Source organism: Betta splendens, chromosome 4 (assembly GCF_900634795.4).
Source record: "Betta splendens chromosome 4, fBetSpl5.4, whole genome shotgun sequence".
Classification (NCBI taxonomy): Eukaryota; Metazoa; Chordata; class Actinopteri; order Anabantiformes; family Osphronemidae; genus Betta; species Betta splendens.
This window is the reverse complement of record NC_040884.2, coordinates 30,510,610-30,536,455: the sequence shown is the minus strand read 5'-3', so window position 1 is coordinate 30,536,455 and position 25,846 is coordinate 30,510,610. Positions and strand designations below refer to the sequence as shown.

General features: G+C 44.2%; 1 protein-coding gene across 11 annotated transcripts in view; it reads left to right on the top strand.

Moving 5' to 3' along the window:
* Window positions 1-25,385, top strand: part of st3gal3a (ST3 beta-galactoside alpha-2,3-sialyltransferase 3a) — a 50,987-nt gene extending 25,602 nt beyond the window's left edge. For 4 of the 11 annotated variants that reach the window (XM_029145917.3, XM_029145915.3, XM_055507793.1 and 1 more), the window contains 5 exons: window positions 13,275-13,421; window positions 20,739-20,885; window positions 23,061-23,108; window positions 23,195-23,294; window positions 23,907-25,385. In XM_029145917.3, coding sequence (XP_029001750.1) covers window positions 13,275-13,421; window positions 20,739-20,885; window positions 23,061-23,108; window positions 23,195-23,294; window positions 23,907-23,956 — 492 coding nt within the window. In that variant the 3' untranslated portion in view covers window positions 23,957-25,385. Of the gene's footprint in view, window positions 1-13,274; window positions 13,422-16,183; window positions 18,288-20,738; window positions 20,886-23,060 lie in introns of those variants that run through there. The other 7 variants (XM_029145916.3, XR_003785494.3, XM_041070188.2 and 4 more) reach the window with 7 other exon arrangements.
* The last annotated feature ends 461 nt before the right edge of the window (window positions 25,386-25,846 follow it).

Sequence of the window (25,846 nt, the reverse complement as noted above, 5' to 3'; positions counted from 1 at the left end):
AGATGAGAAGAAGAGTTAATTATTGCAGTTACCTCCATATGATTGGGGATGAAGCTACAGTATTAGGAAAAACATCAAAGTAATTTGATGAAAGACTCTGATGAAGGTCAGTTATGAACATTGGTAGTGTTAGTCTCAGGACCGGACAGGTTGAGTAGAGGGAGCACAGTAACCAACTAATGTGTTGTTCGCAAACGAGCCAGCTTTAAGAGCCGCTGCTTTGTAGAGAAGAGACGACTCCCGCCAGGGAGAACCAAATCTTCAGCCGCCATTGGTCAGCTCTACTGAAAATCCATACACACAAACAGGAGACTGCTTTTATGGGCGCACCATTCGGCTAATCACGTACGAGGATTAAGTGCAGTGGTACAGGTAAAGTACACAGGAGCTAGATTTAAGCAAGCGTGTCGGGAAAAAGTAAAGAAAAATGACCAAAAAACGAAAAAGGAGCAGCATCTAGATCCATTTCAGTGATACTGCGAACCCGAGTGCAGATTTTGTAAAAGTAAAATATCTGTCAACCTCCACTAAACATTACTTAAAGTGTTATAATGTTAAGACCTAAAAGTTTGATTAAAGTGTTAAAGTGTGTAGTGTCTGAAAACTGCATTAAAATAAGGCTTTTATGAAAACACGGAATAAACAAATGCATAGAAACACACAAACCAACCTAAATTCGGCTAAAATATAAGGCACAGAGTGATAATAAATTAGGAGCTGATTGGGAGCCACAAGAGCCATTGCTCTGTGAAAAGAGACTTCCTATCACTTGCACAGTGGTAAGGTGGCAGAGAGAAAGAAAAACATAATCTGGAACTGAAAACAAAATAATAATAACAACAATAACCATGCATGGCCAGCATGTGTAACAGCCAAGGTGATGAGTGGGGCCCGGCTACAAGCCCCCAGGGGCCTTTTGATTTCATTGTTTGCATCCTATTAAGGTTTGGTTTATTAGTTTAGTTTGCTTCCACTCATGCAGTGTATTTTTCTTATGTAGAAAGTGTTCCTTAGTTTCCTGCTGTTGCAGTATGCAACAGGAAGTCACTAGAGTTGGTTTCTAGCCTATGCTGAGATTTGGATTTGTATTGGTAATAAATCTACCTGAATTCCTCTCTTATGACTCTTATGTGCACATCAGTGGTCCATTAGTTAGTTAGGACAGCAGCGGCTCAGTGACACATTTCATGAACCTTGGATCCTTAGAGGTCTCTGGAATTAGCTTTATTCGCCATTTGCACAGGACAAGCAAGGAATTTAATACGGTCTGACTTTATTTTTTCGCACTTTCTGGTAGCATGAAATGTGACTTATTTTCATATTTATTACACTTATTTACATACATTTACAGCACACTATATCATATATATATAGTCACTATATCACTATATCACACATTCTATCTGAGTGGTGAGTTCAGCTCAGGCATAGCCTGGGGGGAAAAGCTGACTATGTCTGGTGGTTGGTCTGGTGGCCGTTGGTCTGGTGGCCATTTCTCTGTAGCGCCTGCCAGACAGGGAGATACTGACAGCCCGTTTTCTGAGTCTGGACCAGTACAGGTGTTGGATGGAAGGAAGCCCAGTCCCAACATGGCTTTACTGTGTGGGCATGCGCAGCCTATTACTGAGACTTTGGTGTTGTTACTAGTATTTTTAACTCTAGGATAGAGCTGCATTCCCCAAAAGAAGAGCAGTGTAGATGGTAAAAGTTTTTGTTGAGTGTTACACAGCTTCATTATTGGAATAATGCTTTACCAGACTTCAGAAATAATTTAACATTGTAGGAGACTTGGTCATAAAGTCTGAACCCATATAGAAGTTCTTATACAGCAGGACACTACACACGTGGAAACGTCATGCAGGGAGTGGTTCTGATTCCGCCTTAGACAGTTTGCTGCTCTTCTTATGTACAGAGAGAGGGGCTCACCTACAGTAAGAGCTCAATCCATACACAATAAGAAATCAAAGTACAGAAGTGTACCTAAAAAGTTACACAAGCCCCAGCAGAACCCCAGCAGGGTCCTAGTCCTACACCTTGGGTGGCTGTCAGCTGGGATTTTGTACCTTTTCATATAATCAAAGATCCACAATTGTCTCTTTATGGTAATATCACCATTTCCGTACCTTGGTGTACGGAACCATTCGGACCATCAGGAACTAGGGCTGGCGTGGTCATCTCCCGACCACCAGGAACTAGGGCTGGCATGATCATCTCCAGACCAACAGGTACAGGAACTGAAGGGATCCGTTTCGCTGGATCACTAAGAACTAGGCCTGGAGTGGTCATCTCCAGACCACTAAGGAGAAGAACTGGAGGGATCTGCTTTTTTATGGATCACCTGGAATATCTCTGAAACACCAGGAACCAGAACTGGCTTGAAGGCTCGTAACATGGAAGCCGAGAATAGTACTGTACTGAAGCCAGACGTGGGGCTGGAACAGGAGCTGGGGCTGAACCCGAGGGCTGGGATAGAACTTGAGCTGGAAGTGGATACAAACCCGGTGCTTGAGCAGGGTGTAGATGCTAAACTGGAGCTGGACTTGAATGCAGAGCTGGAGCTGGAGCTGGACTCGAATGCCGAACTGGAGCTCGAGCTGGACTCTAATGCTGAACTTAAACTGGTGCTGTGCTTAAATGCTGAACTTAAACTGCTGCTGAGCTTGAATGCTGAGGTGGAGCGACAGGACCTGAGACCTAACGTGGAATCAGGGCACGCGTTGAACTGGTGCAGACTGAAGTCCAATAGTCAAAACTATTGGGCTCAGACGTGGATCAGCAGATGAGGTGGGACAAGAGCTCCTAGCAGATGCAGGCTGTGGAACAGTGGCAGTAGCAGGCTGTGGGTCGGTTAAAGCGGTAACATGTAGGTCGGTTGCAGCGGCAAGCTGCATAACTGTGGAGCAGTCTGCGGCACTGTAGCAGGATTAGTCTGCGGCACTGTAGCAGAAGCAGTCAGAAACTGTGGCAGGAGCAGTCAGAGAAACTGTGGCTGGAGTAGTCAGAGAAACTGTGCGTGCATCAGAGAAACTGTGCCTACTAGGTCTTGTAGGCACTGCTTGACCACAATAAAGGTGGAACATAGGTTGGACGAGGAGCCGATTTAGACCCAGAAGTGGCAGCAACTTCAAGATTGGATGTTGGGACAGCAGGTTCTAAACACTGAACAGGAACCGGGGTTGGCGCAGTGACAGCAGACAAGTGTTTGAATCTGATAGCCAAGGTGGCTTGTAGGCAGTGGGCTGGTCGTGGAGTTTGAACAGCAGCACCAGAGGAAAAGGCACAGGCTGAGCAGCACGGTGTAGCCAACACAGCGACTGTAACTTGCCGTGGAGACAGAGTGGAGACATGGACTGGAGACGGCCATGGTGTAAGGGCCGAAACAAGTACTGAAGACAGCCGGGGAGACAAGGTCGGACGTGAAGCGGGGGCAGAGACATGAACTGGAGTCTGACGTGAAGCTGGAGCTGAGACGGGACCTAAAGTCAAACGTGAAACCAATATCTTGGTGCACGCAGAATTATTTTATTTTATCTGCAGTTTAAACGGGCTGGTTGTTTCGAAATATATCGAAGCTTCATAAACCTGGCAAATGGACTTACATGTAACATCTACTGTATAAGATAGACATGTATTTATGACAAGTCAAAACTGTAATTAGAGATATCCACATATACATTTTGACAAGTCACAATTCCAATATGTATATATATCAGAGGTACCGAAAAGGACTAGGCAAAGGCAGGGTCAGGGAACAGGCACAGAAACAAAACCGAGGACTTACATGACGAGTCCTTGATGGCTGACAGACAGGTAACATGAACAGATGATCTGGCAATGAGCATGGTGAGTATGGAGGCAGCTGATGAATCACATGACTGATAATCAAATAGTCGGGAAGTTACCAAAATAAACCTGGAGACGGAAACTCCAGGCACAGAAGCTGCATCTGTGACACCTTCCTTTGTCAGTTGTTGTTCATTTTCCTTTGTCACTTTTATGTATCCTGTTTGATCAGTGAGATAATGTTTCATGCCTTGCATTGACCAGTGTTTAGTCATGTATTCATACTTTAATGGCTTTGGCTTTTAATGATTTCTAGTGCCTTTAGTTTGCTATCATATGTTCTGTAACCCTTCACAGCGAGTAGCCTGTTTGTAAATGTCAACACTTGCTAATTTACATCAGTATACTATTTTGTTAACATTCCATTTCCTGCAGTGAGTTCTCGTGTCTCAGGTAATGGGTACTACTACTTGTTTATTTGTTGGTCTGAAAGTAAAACTTGTTACTTTGCCAATTTGTGACACTACTGTATGTTGTCGGAGGTTTGTAAATGCTGGACTGTGCATGTAATCACTGTGTACACGTCATGTCCTTCCAGCACCTCGAGCCGATAAGCTCAGTCTTAGACAGGACACTGAAAGAGCATGGTGGTCAGTCAATAGGGGCTTACAGAGTAACAGTGTCATGCTAGTTTGTAAAAACTCTCATCCAAGGTCTACACCTGAGCAAACTCGCAGACAGGCAGTAACTGTTCATAAAGAGCAGTCAGGACTGCTGACCAGGCCTCTGCTAATTAGTGTAATAGCCCGAGGTCTGATGATATGGGGCTTCCTTCTCTCCTGGCTTTTTGCTCCTCTTAATTTTGATCGGGGCTCTAATGGGCTTGTACTCTCCCTAGGACTCTGTCCAAGTTGTTTTTACTGAGCTTCTTCGGTGGCGTCATATTTTCCACTTCTCTCATCATGACTGTAAAAAGCATCATCAGGACTTACAGAGTGAGTGTTGGTGGGTCATCATTATCATACAGATATGATACTATCATATATCACATATCACATACAGTATCACATACCAAATATTGTATGACATTATCATATACACTGTATCAGCAGCAGTATCATACTGCTTGTAAATTTACAGTAAATTACTGGCTACTAATTGCATGACTTTCACAGTATCATACTGCTTGTAAATTTACAGCTCTTTACTGTGACTTCACAGTAAGATAGGACACTAAATTACTGTGAGTTAACATTAAGCTCCTGTGATTTAACAGTAAATGGACGTAATTCTTACTGCGATATGACAGTATGCTTTTGTAAAATGTTTATATTAAACTGTGATATCACAGTAAAGGTTTCATGAGATTGCTGTGATGTTACAGCATATTGTGGTACAAATATTATATTAAATTGCAAATTTACAGTAACTGTTTTATGTCATTGCTGTAAGGTTAGAGTATGCAGTACTGTAAATGTAAAGCAACTAGTAGCCAGTAATTTACTATAAACTTGAAAATTTGATGTAATTTAGAATCTAATAAGATATTACAAAACTAAAACAAAATTAACCACAATAAAATTGATTTTACTAATATATTTCACCCTTACTTATAGTCCAGAAACAGACAAACGGTAATATAAAAGAAAAAAAAGCGCAATTTATATGATTTTCAGATTTGCATTTTATGGCACAACTTTTTGCAACACTTAACATGGTGACCAAATAAACATTGCATTTCCGTTCTGCTCAGTCCATGCTTGCTGCTAACTTTACTTCTGGTTCATATCACATCACCTGTCTGCAATTAGTAATCACACCAGTATTTAACCACCAGTACTCACCTTTGCAATCCCCCAGATTGTTGTTGATTCATTTCCGCATTCAAGCATTTCTCGTACCTATCCTTGTTATCAGTCCTGTTCCAAGTTCGACCTTGTCTCCTGTCTAGCCCCTACAGCCCTAGTCTGTATTGTCACAGAGTTTTCCTGCTGCTGATCACCGCCTGTTATTCCGACGCCAAGTTTGTCTAGCCCATGTTTGTACTGTCGCCGGGCCTACACGTTGCTGACCACTGCCTGCCAACCGAATCCGAGCTGCCTAACCCTCCGGTACTGTACCTCAAGCTTTCTGTTGCCGACCCTTGCCTGTCTGACCACCACTGTATGTCTGCTCCTCGTGTGGAGGATTGTGTTGGAGACTGAACCGTCTGTCTGTCCTGAGATCTGCACAATAACTTAAGACTTTTGTATCAAAACCTAGTTGGACTCTGAGCCGTGCATGTGGGTCCACTTTGTCAAGTTGTCTGCCGATCCTGACACATCCATTCAAAGTCAATTAATTTTCGAATGAAAGTGCAGAACATTTGATTAATAGGTCCATGCTGCAATTTTCGATGTTGACCTTTTCTCGGGATCTATGCAAATGTAAAACATTGTGACATACAGGTGTGGGACTGAAGTAATGTTGTAAATAATCTTTGAAATAGGCCTATAGTATATATATATTCTCCGGGGTCCAGAGTGGGTTTTTTCAATAAAGGTTTGACCACAACCTCACAGAGAGGGGATTAATGAATGAATTTTGGCACCAAGTTACGTGACTGCCCCTGCAGGCGGAGATCACTGGTAGAGAGCCAGACCTGGTCCCCGACCTCAAAAGTTGGGCCCGGAGTCCTCCTGCGGTCTGCTGTCTTCTTGTAGCGGGCTTGTGCCTGCAGCATAGTTCTTCTGGCCCGTAGCCACGTCTGACGGCACCTGTGTCCCAAGGCATGAGCCTGAGGGACGTAGACCTCGTCCTCCAGAGCTGGAAACAGAGGCAGCTGAAAACCATATGCACACTGGAAAGGGGTTAGTCCGGTTGATGCGCAGGGCAAGGTTTTATGAGTGAATTCCACCCAAACCGACTTCTGGGACCAGGAGCCTGGGTTCTTAGAGGCGAGGAGTCGAAGTCCCACCTTCAGCTGTTGATTGGCCCTCTGTCTGTCCGTTGGATTCGGGGTGGTACCCCGACGACAAGCTGACTTCAGCGCCTACTAGGGTGCAAAACTCCGCCAGAAGCGGGAGACAAACTGAGGACCACGGTCGAACACTATGTCCTGCGGAAAGCCATGGAGCCGGAACACTTGCTCTAGCATGGCCTGTGTGGTCTGTTTGGCTGAAGGTAACTTGGGTAAAGGGATAAAATGAACCAACTTGGAGAACTGGTCTATCAATTCAATTCAATTCAATTTGATTTATATACCGCCAAATTACAACAAAGTTATTTCAAGGCACTTTACAAAGTAAGGTTTAAAACCTCACACAACTAAACCCAACAAATCCCACATACAGCAAGCATTTAATTTGACAGCAACAGTAGTGGAGAGGAAAAACTCCCTCTCTAACGAGGAAGAAACCTCCAGCAGAACCAGACTGGATGTGGGCGGCCATCTGCCTCGACCGGTTGGGGTGAGAGGATAGAGAGATAGAAAAGCACAGCAACAAGCAACAACAAGCAACAACCGAGCACAGGCAGGATGGTAGGACCAGGGACTGGATGCAGGCAGAATGGTTGGATCCGCAGCTGCCCATCACAGACACCAAACTTTGAGTCCAATGATACCTGTAGGTGAGGACAGAGAGGGAGAAAGAGTGGGGGTGGGGGGGGAGAGGAGAGAAGCACAACTACTGGACAGAAAGAGACAAGGTTAGTTAAACATGGAACAATGATGGGAGGTTATGGGACAGAGGAGGTAGAAGGAAACAGAGGAGCTCAGTGTATAAATTAAGTCCCCCAGCAGTCTATGTCTATTGCAGCTTAACTATGAGATGGTTCCTGTGACTAACAATAATTGCCAGTGACCTGAACCATCTCTAACTATAAGCTTTATCAAAGAGGAAGGTTTTAAGCCTAATCTTAAAGGTGGAGAGTGTGTCAGCTTCTCGAACCTGAAGAGGGAGCTGGTTCCAGAGGAGAGGAGCTTGGTAGCTAAATGCTCTGCCCCCTGTTCTACATTTAAACACTCTAGGAACCACAAGTAGCCCAGCGCTCTGAGAACAAAGTGTTCTGCTGGGAGCATAAGGAACTATAAGTTCTTTAAGATAAGAAGGAGCTTTATCATTGAGTACTTTGTATGTGAGTAGGAGAATTTTAAATTCTATTCCACATTTTACAGGCAGCCAGTGCAGAGAAGCTAATGTAGGAGAAATGTGATCTCTCTTTCTAAGTCCTGTCAAAACTCTGGCTGCAGCATTTTGAATGAGCTGTAGGCTTTTTAAGGAGCTGTTAGGACATCCTATGAGTAAGGAGTTACAGTAGTCCAGCCTAGAGGTAACAAATGCATGGATCAGTTTCTCTGCATCGCTCTGAGAGAGGATGCTTCTGATTTTAACTATATTTCTAAGGTGGAAGTAGGCGGTTCTGGAGATTTGTTTAATGTATGATGTAAAAGAGAGATCCTGGTCAAACATGACACCAAGGTTCCTCACAGTAGAATCTGAAGCTAATGTTATGCCATCCAGGGTGGCTATCTGACTCAATAGTGTCTCTCTCAGATTTTTAGGCCCAACAATAAGAATCTCGGTTTTATCTGAGTTTAGTTGAAGGAAGTTTTGGGACATCCAGGATTTGATGTCTTTTAAACAACCCTGAATTTTGACTAGTTGATCTGTTTCATTTGGTTCCAAGGACATGTATAGCTGAGTATCATCTGCGTAAAAATGAAAATTAATAGAATGCTTTCTAATAATCTCACCTAGAGGAGACATGTATAGGCTAAACAGAATTGGACCCAGCACAGAACCCTGTGGAACTCCATAGCTAATCCTTGTGTGTGTGGAGAATTTATCATTAACATGAACAAACTGGAATCTGTTCAACAAATAGGATTTAAACCATCCCAATGCTGTTCCATTAATCCCGATTCTATGTTCTAGTGTCTGTAATAGAATGTTATGATCAATTGTATCAAATGCAGCACTAAGATCTAACAGGACAAGGACAGAAACTAGACCATTGTCCGAAGCTATTAGAAGACCATTAGTGACTCTAACCAGAGCTGTTTCTGTGCTATGATGTTTTCTAAATCCTGACTGAAAATCTTCGTACAGGTTATTCCCACTAAGGTGGTCAGATAATTGTTTAGCCACGATTTTTTCCAGAATCTTGGAAATAAAGGGTAAATTTGAAATGGGCCTATAGTTGGCTAGTTGTCCAGGGTCAAGGGTTGGTTTTTTCAATAGAGGTTTGACCACAGCCACCTTAAAAGCCTGTGGTACATAGCCTAGTTGTAAAGATTGGTTGATTTGATTTAATATGGATGAGCTGATTAAAGGTAGAACTTCTTTGAGTAATCTGGTTGGGATTGGATCTAAAAGACAAGTGGACGACTTGGAAGAGTTAATTATTGAGGTTAACTCCATATGAGTTATGGGGGAGAAGCTGTCTAGGTAAGACAGAGGATTTAATATGATGTTTATTAAATTCTGGTAAGTCACTCCTCTTTGATTTGTTTGTGACTTGTATAGTTTAGGTGGTCGAGAAGCAGACACAGTCTCTATGCGATAACTAAGACTAAGAGTGGGTCGCGGCTGTAGAGAACATGCAGAGAGGCGTGTAAGACTGCGACTCTGCGTCCTGGGCTCCACTCTGAGTTGTCAAGCAGTGGGGGGACTAAGCAACATGGCCATGTTACTAGAAAGCAGAGAGGCTCCGTTCAACGTGGGATGGACGCCGTCTCTTCTAATCAGCCCAGGTTTTCCCCAAAAAGTGCTCCAATTAGCCACAAAGCCCACATCGTTTGCAGGACACCACCTAGACAACCAGCGGTGGAGCGATGACAGCCGGCTATACATGTCATCACTGGTCACATTGGGGAGGGGTCCAGAGAAAACTACGGAGTCCGACATTGTTTTGGCGAACGAACACACCGACTCAATGTTAGTTTTAGTGACTTCCGATTGGCGTCATTAGCTCCTGCGTGTATTACAATCTTAGCGTACTTACGTTTATCCTTAGACAGGAGCTTAAGATAAGACTCAATGTCGCCCGCTCTGGCCCCAGGCAAACACCTAACTATGACCGCTGGATTCTCTAACTTCACGTTTCGGACTATGGAGTCACCAATGATCAGAGTGGGTTTCTCAGCGGGTGTGTCGCTGAGTGGGGAAAATCTGTTTGAAACGTGAAGCGGTTGGTGGTGAACCGTGGGCGCCTGCCTAAAGCTACGTTTCTTACGAGCCGTGACCCAGTCATCACCCAGCTGTGTGGGGCCTGCTGAGGGACTGCTAGCAGCTAAGCTATGAGGCTCCTCACCAGGTAAAGGGTCCTGGCTAACTGGCCTGTTTTCTAAGATGCGAAGCCGAGACTCTAAGTCTAGAAACCTTGCCTCCAAACTTGAACTAGCGTACACTTATTACAGATACCATTACCATCACTAAAGGAGGCAGCAAACCTCAGTAAACGGCAGTGATGCGATATGCTTACCGTCAGTTAGCCAATCCCCAGTCACATGTTCTTTTTCTGAAATGCTGTTACTTTTATGTCACACATAATGGGAAACACACCTTCCAAAAAGTTCAACTTTTGTCTTGTCAGTCGACAGAGTATTTTCTCAAAAGTCTTGAGGATTTTTGACGGAACTGAGATGAGCCTTATGTTGTTTTTGCTCAGCAGTGGTTTCCACCTTGGAACTTGCTATGCAAACTAATTTTGCCCAGTCTCTTTCTTATGATGGAGTCATGGACACTCACCTTAACTGAGGCAAGTGAGGCCAGTAGTTCTTTGGATGTTGTTGTGAGGTCTTTTGTGACCTCTTTGATGAGTTTTTTCTGAGCTCTTGGAGTAATTCTGGTCGGCTAGCCGCTCCTGGGAAGGTTCTTCACTGTTCCTTGTTTTTGCCATTTTCTGATAATGGCTCTCACTGTGGTTCGCTGTAGTCCCAAAGCTTTAGAAATGGCTTTATAATCTTTTCCAGACTGATAAATCTCAATTATTCCCTTTCTCATTTGTTTTTGAATCTCGGCATGATGTCTAGCCTTTGAGGATCTTTTGGTCTACTTCACCTTGTCAGGCAGCTCCTCTATTTAATTGATTTATTGATTGCAAACAGGTATGGCAGCAATTAGACCTGACTTTTTTACACCGTTTGACAAAATGGTGACCTAAGCATTTGGGCTGGACAGCAACTGTTTACACACTCATCTATGCTGCCAACAAGCAAAATAATTCTTAGATCCAATTAAATTTGCCCTGACCTGACAGATTCTTATCTCTGGGGACCTGCTCTACACTCTCCGCCACCCTCTCCAACTACACCTAGTATGTTTACTGACACACAAGAGACAGTAAAACTCTGGACCGTCTATATGCTAATGTGAAGAACATATATATCTCTGCCCCCCTCCCCCCTTTAGGACGCTTTGACCACAACCTTGTTCACCTCTCTCCTGCTTACATTACAGTTGTGAAACAGCAGGTGACAGAGCAACTGGAGGACTGTTTTAATACCACAGACTGGGACACTCTCTGCAGTCCATATTGGGAAGACATTGACAGTCTTACACTGCATCACGGACTACACACATTTCTGTGTGGAAAACACTGTGCCAACTAAGACAGTACAGTGTTTTTTCAACAATCCCTGGGTGACCCCTGAGCTGAGAGCCCTTCTAAATGAGATAAAGAGGGCGTTTCTCTCAGGGGACAAGAAGGTGCTGTACAGGGTACAGTGGGACTTAAAATACAAAATCAGGAGGTCCAAAGACAGCTACAGGAAGAAGCTGGAGCATCGCCTGGAGCAGAACAACGTTTCTGATGTGTGAAGAGGTTTAAACGAGTACTGGCGGATCATCTCTGACATTGTGAGCTGGTGCAAGAATAACTACCTGTATCTAAACACCAGTAAAACCAAGAAGTTAGTCCTTGACTTCAGAAGGTGCCCTCCACCATACACACAGGTGAACATCCAGGGCTCAGACATTGAGTTTGTGGCCACATTTAAATACCTGGGTGTTCACTTAAACAATAAACTGGATTGGTCAAACAACACAGACTCTCTCTACCAGGAGGGCCAGAGTCGCCTCAACCTGCTGAGGAGACTGAGGTCCTTTGGTGTGTGCAGATAGCTGCTACAGACTTTCTATGATACTGTTGTGACCTCAGTAGTCCTTTATGGAGTTGTGTGCTGCGCGGGGGAAGTACAGGCAGAGACAGGAAGAGACTTAATAAGCTGGTTAAAGCTGTCTCTGTCCTGGGCCGCACACTGGAGTCCCTTGAGGAGGTAGTGGACAGAAGGATGTTGGTCATCCATCATGGAAAACCCCTCCAACTGTTTTTCTGAAACAACTCTGCACAACTGATTACTGTCTACTATTTATATATTAATTAGTACAAGTATGTACATGTATTACTGTCCTGCACAACTGCATGTAGTGCATGTATTACTGCTGAAAACACAAAAATCTCCCCAATGCCGCATTAATCCATTCAGGTGTGGGGAACGGGCGGGCCAGTCCATAGCATCAATGCCTTCGTCTTGCAGGAACTGCTGACACATTCCAGCTACGTGAGCATTGTTTTAGATTAGGAGGAACCTAAGGCTAACCGCACCACCATATGGTGTCACAAGGGGTTTGAGGATCTCATCTTGGTACATAAAGGCAGTCAGGCTACCTATGGTGAGCACATAGAGGGCCAAAAAATATCACCCCACGCCATTACTGACCCATTGCTAACACAGTCATGTTGGAGGATGCTGCAGCCAGTAGAACGTTCTTCACGGCGTCTCCAGACTCTGTCACGTCTGTCACATGTAGTCAGTGTTAACCTGCTTTCATCTGTGAAGACCACAGGGTGCCATTGGCGAATTTGCCAATCTTGATGTTCTCCGGCAAATGCCAAGCATGCTGCATGGTGTTGGGCTGTAAGCACACTAATGGCCATACCACCCTCACCACCCCCATCCTCCTTGCACAAGGGCAGAGGTAGAGTTCCTGCTGCTGGGTTGTTGCCCTCCCACAACCTAATCCTCAGCTCCTGATGTACTGCACTACCTGGGCCACTTGTGTGAGTTGTAGACTCTGTCTCATGCTACTGCTAGAGTGAAAGTTCAAAGGTGACCAAAACACCAGCCAGAAAGCAAAGTAACTAAGAAGTGGTCTGTGGTTATCACCTGCAGAACGTCACAGAAGTGTGATTGTCTTGGATTTACATAGTGTTGTGTAAGTTATCCCTTTATTTCTTTATTTTTTGAGCAGTGTATATGAGTTCAAGAAAGTAAGGACATTGTTTATTTACGTTCTGTGTAGATGATGAAGGCATTACTGTATACTGCTTGTTCTTTTTCCGGATGCAGCCCAGAAAGGCTGCCAGTTCATGTAATAATGTTCATCTTGACTTGACTGATGCATCCTCTGAAGAGAGGATGCATCTGTTAGAGAGACTTCTCCTGCTTTGAATACATGTTTCCAAAGCATTACACTATTTAATTTTTTTCCTTTTTTGTCTGTCAGCACAACACTAATGGCTTTTGGAAGTCGGTGGCCAGACATGTTCCACGGGAGGCCAGCGACATGCGAATCCTCAACCCCTACTTCATTCAAGAGGCCTCTTTTCAGCTGATTGGCTTCCCTCACAACAATGGGCAGATGGGCAAAGGGGTGAGATACTATACTTGTATTTTGTGCTGAGTACTGAGCAGTGGATCTGTGTCTGCTTCCAATATAACAGTTTTTCTCAAATGCTAAAGTACATTTCACAAACGTTCCCTGCATGTTCCCCAATGTCTAAACACAACACCCTTTTCTAAAGCTACATAAAAACAACCACACCTTCTCACTTCAAAACTCAAACCTTCACACCAAAAAAGCAGCTTGAAGCTTTCAAAAATGTAAACACAATACACATCAATACACACATTGGCAAAACAACTGCCAATGCATATTCGTAGAAACTTTACAGTAATAGATCTTCTTAGATTTCTGCAGAGGATTAGACATTTAGATTTGTGAGTTTCATATGAAGAGCATATATCTATAGGAAATACTGCATGTTGTCAGGATAAGCTAGACGCTGGAACCACATGCACGGCTCAGACACACTTGGCGAAGGTAGATGAGGGTTTTTTCCCAAAGACAAGGTTCAGATCATGCAGGGTCATACACAGATAGTTCATACGACACAATACACAGGATCAGGCAGGCTCAGTGTCGGAGACAGACAAGATTCATAAACAAAAACTCAGGATTACCGTACCGTTCTGGCAGAGTCAGTGTCGTCGTCAAATTAGTAGGCAAGGTCGTTATCAGTCAGGATCAAAAGCCAGGGCGTACAAAGCACAGGGGCTAGACAGAGTCGGCGTCGGTGGTCAAAACAAGGTTCACGAAAACAAGGCTGAGCTAGGATACAAGACGCTGGAATGTGGTGAATGTCACGCAACAATCTGGCAAGGTACTGGGGTGAGAGCTGGTGATTAAATGCTAGGTGACTGATTACTGATGAAGTGCAGGTGTGGATAATGACCGGTAAAAGCAGGGAACAGCTGTGACATGACGTAAACAGGAAGTCCTTTCAAACTAATAGCGGAAGTGAAACCAAGACGTGAAATAGAGAAATAGACCCAGGACCTTAGTGACAGGAAGGACTACAAAATAAAACAAGGAGCAGGACCAGACTGTGACACATGTACTGTACACTACTGTAAAAACTCAATTCAAGAAGAGAATTATTGCGTACAAAAGTACTCTTGAAAACATGATCAGGGTGTGAAGTTTTTTTTATTTATGTTATTTACACCACACACATCACAATCACTGTGCGGCATCATGTTGCTGAACTGCATCGGGCCACATCACCTCATCCACATCGCAGGCTATATTGTCTCTTGCCAGGCACTGCGTAAAATAGCTCTGGAATGGCGAATCCATCCTTTAAAAGCCTCCACTGGGATGTCATCACAGGCCAGCTCCATTGCCCTTAGGAGGTCCTCTCTAGTGTATGGTTGTCTGTCATAAACCTTCCATCTCCATGATGAGAAGAACTCCTCTATAGGGTTCAGGAAAGGGGAGTAGGGTGGCAGACAGACGTTTAAAAAGTGATTACTGTTGGTGGTGAACCACTCTCTGACCTGGTTCGTTCTGTGGAAGCGGACGTTGTCCCAAATGATCACATAAATGTGATGTATGGGCCCAGGATGGTGTAGTTGGCGGTCCAGAAGGATGTTTTTCAGCTCCTTTAGGAAGGTGAGGAGACGTTGGGTGTTGTAAGATCCAAGGACAGCTGTCAGCTGTCGGCAGACGTCTTGACAAAGTGGACCCACATGCAAAGCTCATACACCAAGTGGGTTTTAATACAAACATTCTTTATTGTGCAGGTATCAGAATAGGTAATTGGTTCAGTCTCCAGCACAATCATCCACACGAGGAACAGACATACGACGGTGGTCAGACAGGCGAGGGTTGGCAACAGAAAGCTCTGAGTACAGTACTGGAGGGTTAGGCAGCTCGGCGTCAATAGGCAGGCGGTGATCAGCAACGCGTAGACCCAGCGACAGTACAGACAGACTGGTAACAAGGCTAGGAACTATGAGTGCTGGAATGCGGAGATTTATCAACGACAATCTGGCAGACGTCTAAGATGAGTCCTGGTGGTTATATACTAGAGTGATTGCTAATTACAGACAGGTGATGTGATGTGAACCGGAAGTGAAGTTGGCAGCAGGCATGGACTAAGCAAAAACGGAAAACGATGACCTCAGCGCCCCAACGGACCAGGAAGAGCCGGATGAGCGGCACGAAAGTCCCTGATGAGAGTAGGGTCCAGAATGTGTCTTGCTGGAACCCACGACTGCTCCTCTGGCCCGTACCCCTCCCTGTCCACCAGGTACTGCATCCCATGACCCCGCCGTCGACAAGCCAAGAGAGCTCTGACCGTGTATGCTGGACCACCATCAATGACCCTTGGAGGAGGCTGCGGAGGTGCCGGAGGAACCAGTGGGCTGGTTCAGACTGGCTTGAGACGGCTGACGTGGAAGGTGGCGTGGATTGTAATGGACCTGGGCAAGGCGATCTGAATAGAAACTGGGTTAATGACCCGGGTGATTGGGAATGGCTCAATGAAATTCTGCGCCAACTTACGTGAAGCAACATGTAGGGGAAGATCCTTAGTGGACACCAAACCTTGTCTCCTACCGCGTCATAGTTCCGCTCTACCTGTGACAATTTGCGGGACATAAATTGTGGGAAATTATGAAACCTAGGAATCACACTGTGGAGACATGAAACTCACACTTCTCAGCCTTCACGAAAAGCTGTTTCTCCAACAGCCACCCTAGGACTTTCCTCACGATAACTAAATACTCAAACTGTCCGTTCGGGGTGTTAAACCCCATCTTTGACTCGTCCCCCTCTCTTATACACACCAGGTTTTAGGCGGAGGTCCAGCTTGATGAAAATCCGCGCTTCAGCCAATACCTCGAACACGGAGGCCAGCAGAGGGAGTGGATAGGAGTCCTGGATTGTAATGTTGTTCAATCCCCGGTAGTCGATGCAAGGCCGAAGGGACCCATCCTTCTTGCCCACAAAGAAGAACCCCGCGCGTGCTAGTGAGGATGATGGACGGATCAGCCCCGCCGCCAGGGCTCTGTCCTGATAGTCCTTCATGGCCACCCTCTCCTTGGGTGACAACTCGATCTTTTTGCTAAAAACCTGCCTCAGGTCCAAGTAGCAATCAGGCACCCCAGCCACATCCACCGGATCTTCGTGACGTCCACAGCAGCCTCCGGTTTCCGCGCAACTCGCTCCTCTCGGGTGAACTCGCTCTGACCGCGCACTGTTACTGCTTGTTGCTCCACAACCGTCGATCGATCCTCGATCAGCGAATCCAGCTCTTGTGGCAGGTCCCGAGCTGCAAAACAGTCCAAACGTCCCCTAACGCGGTGGCGTCCCAGCCCGCCTCCTCCAGCCCCTGCCTGATGTGCCGCTGAGCCACCTCTCGGTCACCTCCTGAAAGATCTGCTTTAGGGCTTTGGCGAAACTGGCGTAAGTGATAATACCCCACAACTGGTTCTGCCACTCTGCGGTCACCCATACCTCTGCGGGTCCCATGAGGTATGACAAAGCGAATGCCACCTTGGAGCACTCAGTGGAGAACTCTGGTGCGTGGAGTTCATAATTAATCTCACATTGTGTTAAAAAATTTCTGCAGTCAACCGATTCCCTGGAAAACGCAGTGGTGCTTCCAAGCGCACCTCCGGCGCAGGTAGATGGTGTGCCGTCGCGATTGCTGGCTCGGGTGCTGGTTCCGGCGACTGCACTCGTTCTCTCCGTCCCACTTCCAGGTCTCGCACCAGCTGCGTGAGGTCAGCGATGGAGGCTTCCTGCCTGGCAGCGCAGCGAACCAGGTCAGGCAGAGTGGCATCGGTCCGACTCTCAAGTTCTTTGATCTGCTGCTCCTGAGCCTGGAGTTCGGATTGCACAGTGTCTTTGCTGGCTGGGTCCATAGCTGGCCAGATTGTGCAGACATCTTGACAAAATGCTCATACATCAACTGGGTTTTAATACAAACATTCTTTATTGTGCAGGTATCAGAATAGGTAATTGGTTCAGTCTCCAGCACAATCCTCCACAAGAGGAACAGACATACGACGGTGGTCAGACAGGCAAGGGTCAGCAACAGAAAGCTCTAAGTACAGTACCGGAGGGTTAGGCAGTTCGGCGTTAATAGGCAGGCGGTGATCAGCAACGTGAAGACTCTGCAACAGTACAGACATGGGCTAGACAATCTCAATCTCGGCGTCAGATTAACAGGTGGCAATCGGCAACAGGCAAACTCAGCGAAGGTACAGACAAGGACTAGGCAAGATACTGTACAAGGTCGGGCTCAAACAGGACTGGTAACAAGGCTAGGAACTATGAATGCTGGAATGTGGAAATTAATCGACGACAATCAGGCGGAGGTCTAAGGTGAGTACTGGTGGTTATATACTAGAGTGATTGCTAATTATGATGTGAACTGGAAGTGAACTTCACCTCAGGCATGGACTAAGCAATAATGGAAATACCAAAATAAAACCCGGAAGTATTAACCAACCCCCCGTTGGCCAGGAACCTCACTGATGGCTCTTTGGCCAATGATGTTACGGCCTCTTTGCCTTTGTTTCTGCAGGTGGAAGCCAGCCTCATCCAGGAAGAGATATTCATGAGGTCTGGCCATCACATCCAACTGTAATGTCCTCTGTGAAAATGTAAAAGTGCACAGGTGTTCAGGACAACAGTCAATCAGGTAGCATAGTATTGTCCAGAAGTAATGTTACGAACTCGCCCCGTCGGTTCCAAACCAGCGGGATTTGACAGGGCACCTACTAAACACTCCCCCCGTCGGTTCCGAACCAGCGGGGCTTGACGGAACCCTGGGGACAGGAGAGGAGATGTAGTGGTGTGGAGGAACGACAGCACCCGGTCCGAGCGGGGAATCTACAGCTCTCACAGAGCCGGTAGGAGAAACACGCTTTCACTAAGCGGAGGAGTTTGGCACTGCGGCCAACGTGCATCCAGCACTACGCCGTGGATTTGCCGCGGATACGCCGCGCTAATAATACACTCAGTCACCCTTTACGCTCACCTGGCCGCAACCGGCTGACCAGGTTGCAGGGAAACAAGAGGGAGACCCCTAATGCACGACCAAAACACAGAATTAACAGTTAACATTAAAAAGGTTTATTCAACACAACCATAAATTCACTGCACGGCAGGACCCAGTTGGACCCAACAGGTCAAGAACTTAAAATCACTGCAATGCAGGTAAACGCTACTAAACAATCTAAAACGCTCCATAACACTATGGGTAAAAACTAAACATGAACACAAGACACTCACAAACCTTGACAGGGAACAAGACATCCAAAGAAACCAAAAACTCCACTGCATCAAAAACTCTCTTTAAATGTAACACTGGTGTGGCATCCAGCCACCACCGCGTACACACCAACAATGTGTCAAAAGACATGACTTAAATACTCAAAACAGTTGGGTCAACTAATTACATAAACAGGAAATTAAACTCAGGTGATGACCCACACGATAAACCCAGGAGCGCCTCTAGCGGCACAGTGGCAGAATGTCACAAATGCAGGCCACTGAGCAACACAGTATGTCCACTAACTGTACTGTGAACATGGATGTATACTTCCCTGCAATACTCGTAACGTAGGTCTCTGTGTTGCGCAGAGAAGGGAACTCTATAGACCTGTTTTATCCACATCGTTTGGCGCCAGAGAACTTGGTCTAATGTGGCCAAGGTGACATCATGAGTACTCTCAAAGTTGACATTATCGGCAAGGACTTTGTCTCTGATCTCCCAGAGTCTGAAGAGGTTGTTCTCACGAACCATATCCACAATGAGGTTCTCTTGTGCCACTGTAAATATGGCAACCTTCCCACCTCTATGTGGCATTCTTTCAACTCTAAAGAAAGAAACGTGTTGTCAATTGACATGTTTTACAATACAGTAACAACTGATTTAAAACCAATAGACTACTTTCACAGGCTTGTGAAATTGTATTGTGAGAAAGAAAGCAATAGAGAACAATACCTGTTGTGTTGTCTGAATATCCTGATAATGGTGGCCAAAATGAATCTACTCAGGTTTGGACGGACTCTTAGTCCTGCTTCAGCCATTGTCATGCCATAAACAATGACATGGTCAATGACTGACTGAATGAATCTCGTCCGTAATGACGGTGCGAGGTTGTCTCGCTCTTCCTCCTGGACCTTCTCTCCCTTGTTGGCCTCTTCCTCTTCCTCGTTGGCCTGCACCTCTTCCTCCTCTGAATTGAACTCCTCTTCCTCGTTGGCCTGAACCTCTTCCTCCCCTGATTTGAACTCCTCTTCCTCGTTGGCTTGAACCTCTTTCTCCTCTGATTTGAACTCCTCTTCCTCGTTGGCCTGCACTTCGTCCATGACCATCTCTTCTCCCTCCTGTGACTCAAATTCCTCTTCCCCTGACTCTGCCTGCATCCATTGTGTTTGTTTGGAATCTTCAGCAAACTGTGCACTCTAAACCTGCTTTTATACATGTAGTCACAGCATTAGCAACAGGTGTTTTCGATTTTGAGTGGTTGTGTGTTCAGATATTGCTGACTGGGGCACGCATTTTGCATCATGTGAGCTTTCATTTGAGAATATGAGCAGAGTTCTTTTGCAACTTGTGTTTTAGCAAGGACAAATGTGTTTAGATTTATGAGAGCGGAGGATTGGGTTTTGTGAATTGTGTCTTCATGTAAAATGTGTTTATGATATTGGAGAATGATGGCTAGACTTAGTAAATGTATTTAGATGACTGGTCATTTGGTTTAGGGGATTGGCTTTTGTGTGTTAACATTTGAGAAAAACTGCAATGCGCCGTAACATTGCTTGTGCTCAACCTGAGCACACTGAGCACTGGTCCTCGCCTGCGCCCTTGTCCTCTTCCACATCCACGTCCGATTCCTCTCTCTTTGTCCTCCTCTCACTCTGACTCCCATTGCCTCCATGTTTGCATAGTTCTCCACACATCTGACCTGGGGCCTATTTGTAGTCCTGAGGCTCAGACTGTTTGGTGTTGTGTTTCTTGTGCAGGTCTTTTCAGGTGTGTATGTGAGTGACTACAGTTGCCAGATCATCATTGCTTTTTGAACAGAGTTTTTTCCCAATGATAACAGGGGATTTTGGTTTTGAACAAAATGTCTAATGTACGACAACGTGTGTAGTGTTTTGCAAGTGTGTTACAAAAAGGAAACCAAACTGCAAAGTTAAAAATGTTTTTAAGCTACAGTGTGGTTACACTGTTTTTAAAGATGTGTTACAAGAAGTTTAGGTATTGAGGCTTTGGTCTAAGCATTCGCTTTTAGTGTGTAAGCAATACGCAAAAACTGTAAGATCTGATATCCACGTACGTTTATTCAGATATGCTGTAATAGGGCTCTGATCACGTGTTTTCAGAATATCCCCACCCTGGGCACAGTTGCCATAACGATGGCCCTTCACAACTGTGATGAAGTTGCTGTGGCTGGATTTGGCTACAATTTGAACACCCCCCATGCCCCTCTGCACTACTATGAGAAGATCAGCATGTCAGCCATCAAAGAGGTAACTCCTACATCAGCTACAGCAAATAAAAGCAAAGCATGGTGACCATGGGGGGAAAGCCTCAGCTCATTGTTTTATTTATGACGCACCTAAAGGCTGAATTTGAAGGATTTTAATCATTCATGGGCTTCATTTATAAATGTGTCACCCAGTTCCTCCTGCACATTTTAATCTGGGTGGATGATGCTCCCACACAATTTTTATAAGATCCAAATCTATTAGTGTAATGACTAACATTGTTTTTATCATCCTTATATTTTATAACAGCATATAGAGCTGATGGTATATATTGATTTACTAATTCACAACAATTTATTTTAAGGCACTTTACAAGGTTTAAGTCATGACACAATGACCTAACAAATCACACAAAAAGCAAGGATTTAAATGCAGCTAATCAATACATTTTAATTTGTATGTGTAATTTAGATTCTTAACTTTAATAAATGTTTGATAGAATAGTGGAGAAGATAAACTCCTTCTTTATAGAGGAAGAAATCTTCAGCAGAACCAGGCTCAATGTGGGCAGAAAATCTCAACATAGCGCAGAGAGAAAAGAACAACAACAAACAGACACAGACTGGACAGTCATACCAGTAACGTACCACAGACAAAACAGTCGGACTAGTAACAGAACACGAACAGGATGGTTGGACCAGTAGCTGCACACAGACACGATACAATACACAACTCCAGGAGAAAAGAGACAAAGTCATGTAGAACCACGGTGGCAGTTAGTGGATGAAAAGATAGATCGAAATTAGAGGAGCTCAGTGTGTGAAGTACATTCCTAGCTCAGTGTTACAAAGACTAACAAACTAACAAACTAGTGTTGCTCACTAGAGCGAATGGAGGTGGCTTCTAAATTCACTAAATTGCTCAAAGCCAGACAAATGAATGCTAAATTGCTCGGGTCTACTCTATTCAGAACCTGAGGCCAGGCTACAAACTAGGGAGGTGAACCTAAACCAAAACCGAACTGGATAAACAATTGTACTACTTAATAACTGTGTTTAATAAGACAAGACTGTGAGAATAAACAAGTGACAAAACCCATACTAACAAACGGACAGACATACAAACAGAAATTCACTGCATAGGCATGAGTAATTTATTGACAGGTTGTGAACGAAAATCTAGTTTTAAACAAACTAAGAAAGGTGACAGACAGGGTAAATAACTACTAATGATAGCTTCTAAACACAGGCAACTAACAAACAAGGAACATGATTCCACAGAATATTGTGGAGTCATGGTTTAGCATCACTCTGACAAAGGAGGCTCCTGGTTTTAGGGATATTTCTCGGATGAAGGTACTGTAGGAGGTTCTACAGCTTTAATATACAGTATGATGAAAAGGAGCGAGATGAGAGAGATGTGTTTTAAAGACTTTTAGGCCCAGCAGACTCCAAGTGTGTATCTCATTTATTATAGATCATTAAACACATGCTAATTTCCAAGCAGAAACGTGATGATATACATAGATAATGATATCTTGTGATGTAGAAAGTAAGGCTTAGGTATGTATATAAATTGACTGACAATTTGTACTGAAGTATATGAACACGTCCAATCAGTCATAACACAGTGGACAGCAAATTACAAAATACTGATCTTAGTGTGAATCTGTGTTTCTTCTATTTGTTGTCTTTGCAGTTTATGTCAAATTTACCTTTTATGCAAAGAATTGGATTCAGATAAAGAAATGCTTTGATTTACCGAATCCATGACATTCATTTTTCAAACTGTGACAGAAAACTGAAATATTGTAAATAATACCGAAAATACATACATACTAAATAAAATACAGTCAAATCTATTGGAGGATAACCACTGTTGATAGTCTCTGCTTTAGACCTCCTTCATCCATGCTGGTAAAGAACAACACAGACCTGGTATCATTTTTAAGGTCTAAAGACTGATAGCAAATTGAAGATTTTTGTGGAGGAGTGTCAAAGAGATGCTATGGTGAGTTCATACTGGTCTTACTGGTTTCTAATACCAGGGAACAGATGTTTTCTCTTTGGTCACCAAAGCTAAAACAATGGAATTTGGACTATTTGAATGACGTCAGTGTTAACTGTAGTTATGCAAAACAGGTTAAAGCGACCAATAAAAACTCCATCAATGCTAATGTCAAAGTGTTGTTGTGGCTTTTTCCTGTTCCCTCTGCAGTCCTGGACTCACAACATAATCAAAGAGAACAAGTTCCTTCGGAAGCTGGTGAAGGCTGGCGTTATCCTGGACTTGACTGCTGGGATCTGTGGTGCAGGGTGCTGATGGTCTATGTCCACCTCTTTATGCTTCAGCACCAAACAAGGAAACCCAGGAACAAGAAAACCTGTCAGAGAGCTCCAGGCAGCAGCCCACCCTTGCAGACAGACACTGTGAAGACTCTGCACTGCCAGGGTACATGAGAATATTCAGCTCATTCTAGTTAGTGCGAGTCTACAGTAGATTCAACCAGCAGCTGGTCCAGGCTGCATGTGCTGCAGTGTGGAGAGAGGTTAAAGATGCTGTGTTCAAACATTGATCCTGTGCCAAAAATACCTCCACAAGTGTCCTTCTGCTCACTGAATGTAATCAGCGCCCATAGGCGCTGGTTTATACTGTAGCTTCTAGCACTTATGTTGATCAGGGTGCATGCTACACACGTACTCAGAGGCTAAAGTTCAGACTTCTACGTGAATCAGAGCTGGTCTAGCTCTAAATATTAAGCTGATGAGAGCTTCCTTAGCAGCACGAACAACACATTCATTCACAGAATTTATGTCATCGCACAAACAGCAATTTGTTTTTGTAATTTTTCAAGACAACGCCCAACCCCTCACTGCCCACTGGATGCCACTGAGTCATACTTTGCTTTCATTTCAAGTATGAACCAAATGTATTTGTGACCGTATAGTCAACAAGGTTAGGGGTTTGGTTTCATTTTCTATAGGTAAGTCAGGAAGTTGGGATGACCCATAACAGTCCATCAGCCAGGAGCATAGGGGCTTAACCATTCTTTTGTCCATACAGATCATCAACAGTGGATGATGGGCCACCAGGACCAGTTTACCTGCTGCTAAGGTTAGATTGAAGATGGCTTCAAACTGACTCCTTTACTTACATTTGTGATGTAAAAGTCCTATTATCCTTTCAAATGATACAGCAAAGGTGCAGGCACGCCCAGTGGGCACGAGGTTATCTCACTAAGTCTGGTGTGCATGTAACTGTTGGCATTGTGGTGTCAGACAGTATGTTTTATATTAATAACCCTACACAGAAATCAAAAAGTGACATGTGTTTTGCATTGTATGTATTCAGATAAAGAAATGGAAGTACTTATGTTCAGAGGTGGAGGACAAGCTCATCTTCAGTCCTGGCTTGACAGCCCCACTGTACCATGCAGCATTTCAAAGAAAGATTGTCTGGCACCATGTGTAAATCTAGTTAACATGTTGACATGTCCAGACATCAATAATGCAGATATGAGGAGGACACCTGTCTGCAGAGACTGATCCAAAAGACATTTGTTTCCAATAGTAATTTTCTTTTCTATTCATGTCTTCAAACTCTGCATGTTTTTTTTTATTTTGTCTAACTGATGGCTTTCACTTGCTGCTGTTTTTTTTTTAGATTTTAAGATGCCTTAAAGTTTGGCTGCAGCTACTGTTACAGTCCAAAGCTTGCAGTTCATTCATATGCAGCTACAGCATAACACAAATGTAAAGTTCACAAACACAAGTGTCATGGAGAGTAAGATGGACAAATATATTTGGTGGTAACAACACAATGACATCCTGGTTGATTTAGTTGTAATAGACCTTCAACATATGTAAGTTTATACATCAGAAACAAATCAGTAACAGGACAAGTCTATGTTATCACTACAAAGCTAAAGGCGTCTCATTGTAAGGAGTGGGAGAAGCCTTGATCAAATATCATCTTTGCAGCTACTGCTCTCTGTTACAACTACGCAAGTGGTTTCACACATTTTATTTGGAATGTCACCAGGTCCTTGAACCTGTTGTGATGAGTTGAGCCACGTGAGAAGAACAGGGTGCAGACGTGAGTCACCTTGAATTAGTTAGTTTTATGTTGATGTGATACTGGGTGTAAAGGTTTTAGCCAAAGAAGGCCACCTCAGGCCCGCAGTGTTAATGTCATGTTAAAGTAAAACAAGGCTGAAAAGTCCTTTCAAAATAAAACCAAGAACCAAAACCTGACACCACCACGCCGAACTGAGGTATAAGCCTAGTGGCCACAGATCCTTGGACTGCGTATGATCATATCGGTGGGACATGGATGTTTTTGGTTTCACAAAAGCTATCATCTGGCCTTTTATGATTTCTTTTCAAATACCGAAATCAAGTGTGTTGTGAAGTATTTTCACTGTTTATACTCTCATAACATCTTCACGCTTATTTTTGTGTTTAAGGAACTGATGCTTGAGTCAAACTATTCACATATTTATTGATCAAAATATATTAAAAATGAAGAATGCTGTACTTTAAACTTGTCTGTTGTTTTTCATTTGTGTGCATGAAATTATAAACATCAGCAGTTGCAACTCACGTTTTGTTCAAATCTTTGGGTGTGCAATTGTTTAGTGATCGGGAAAACCTTCGGTCAGAAGCAGATGCAGACATTGTGCTCCATAGTCAAAGATCAGCCATGAATCACTGGAAGAGTATTCTGTTGTGCTGTCTTTGTTCCTTACTGATTGTATTTCTAATGTTGTCTTATATCATGCAGATACCTTGGCCTCTCTGTCACAGCAGTCAACCTGTTAATGGTTAAACTGAGGAGATTCTGTTTAAATGTATATTAAAAAGTGAGAGTTTACCCTAAGCATTTGCCCTTTGATCAGTCTTTTGTGCCCGCCAGTGTCAGTATTTATGTGCCTAAGGGCTGCTGTACAGTGTTTGGTGAACCATACACAGATCCAGTTACTTTACACGTTTTTGGATGTTGTA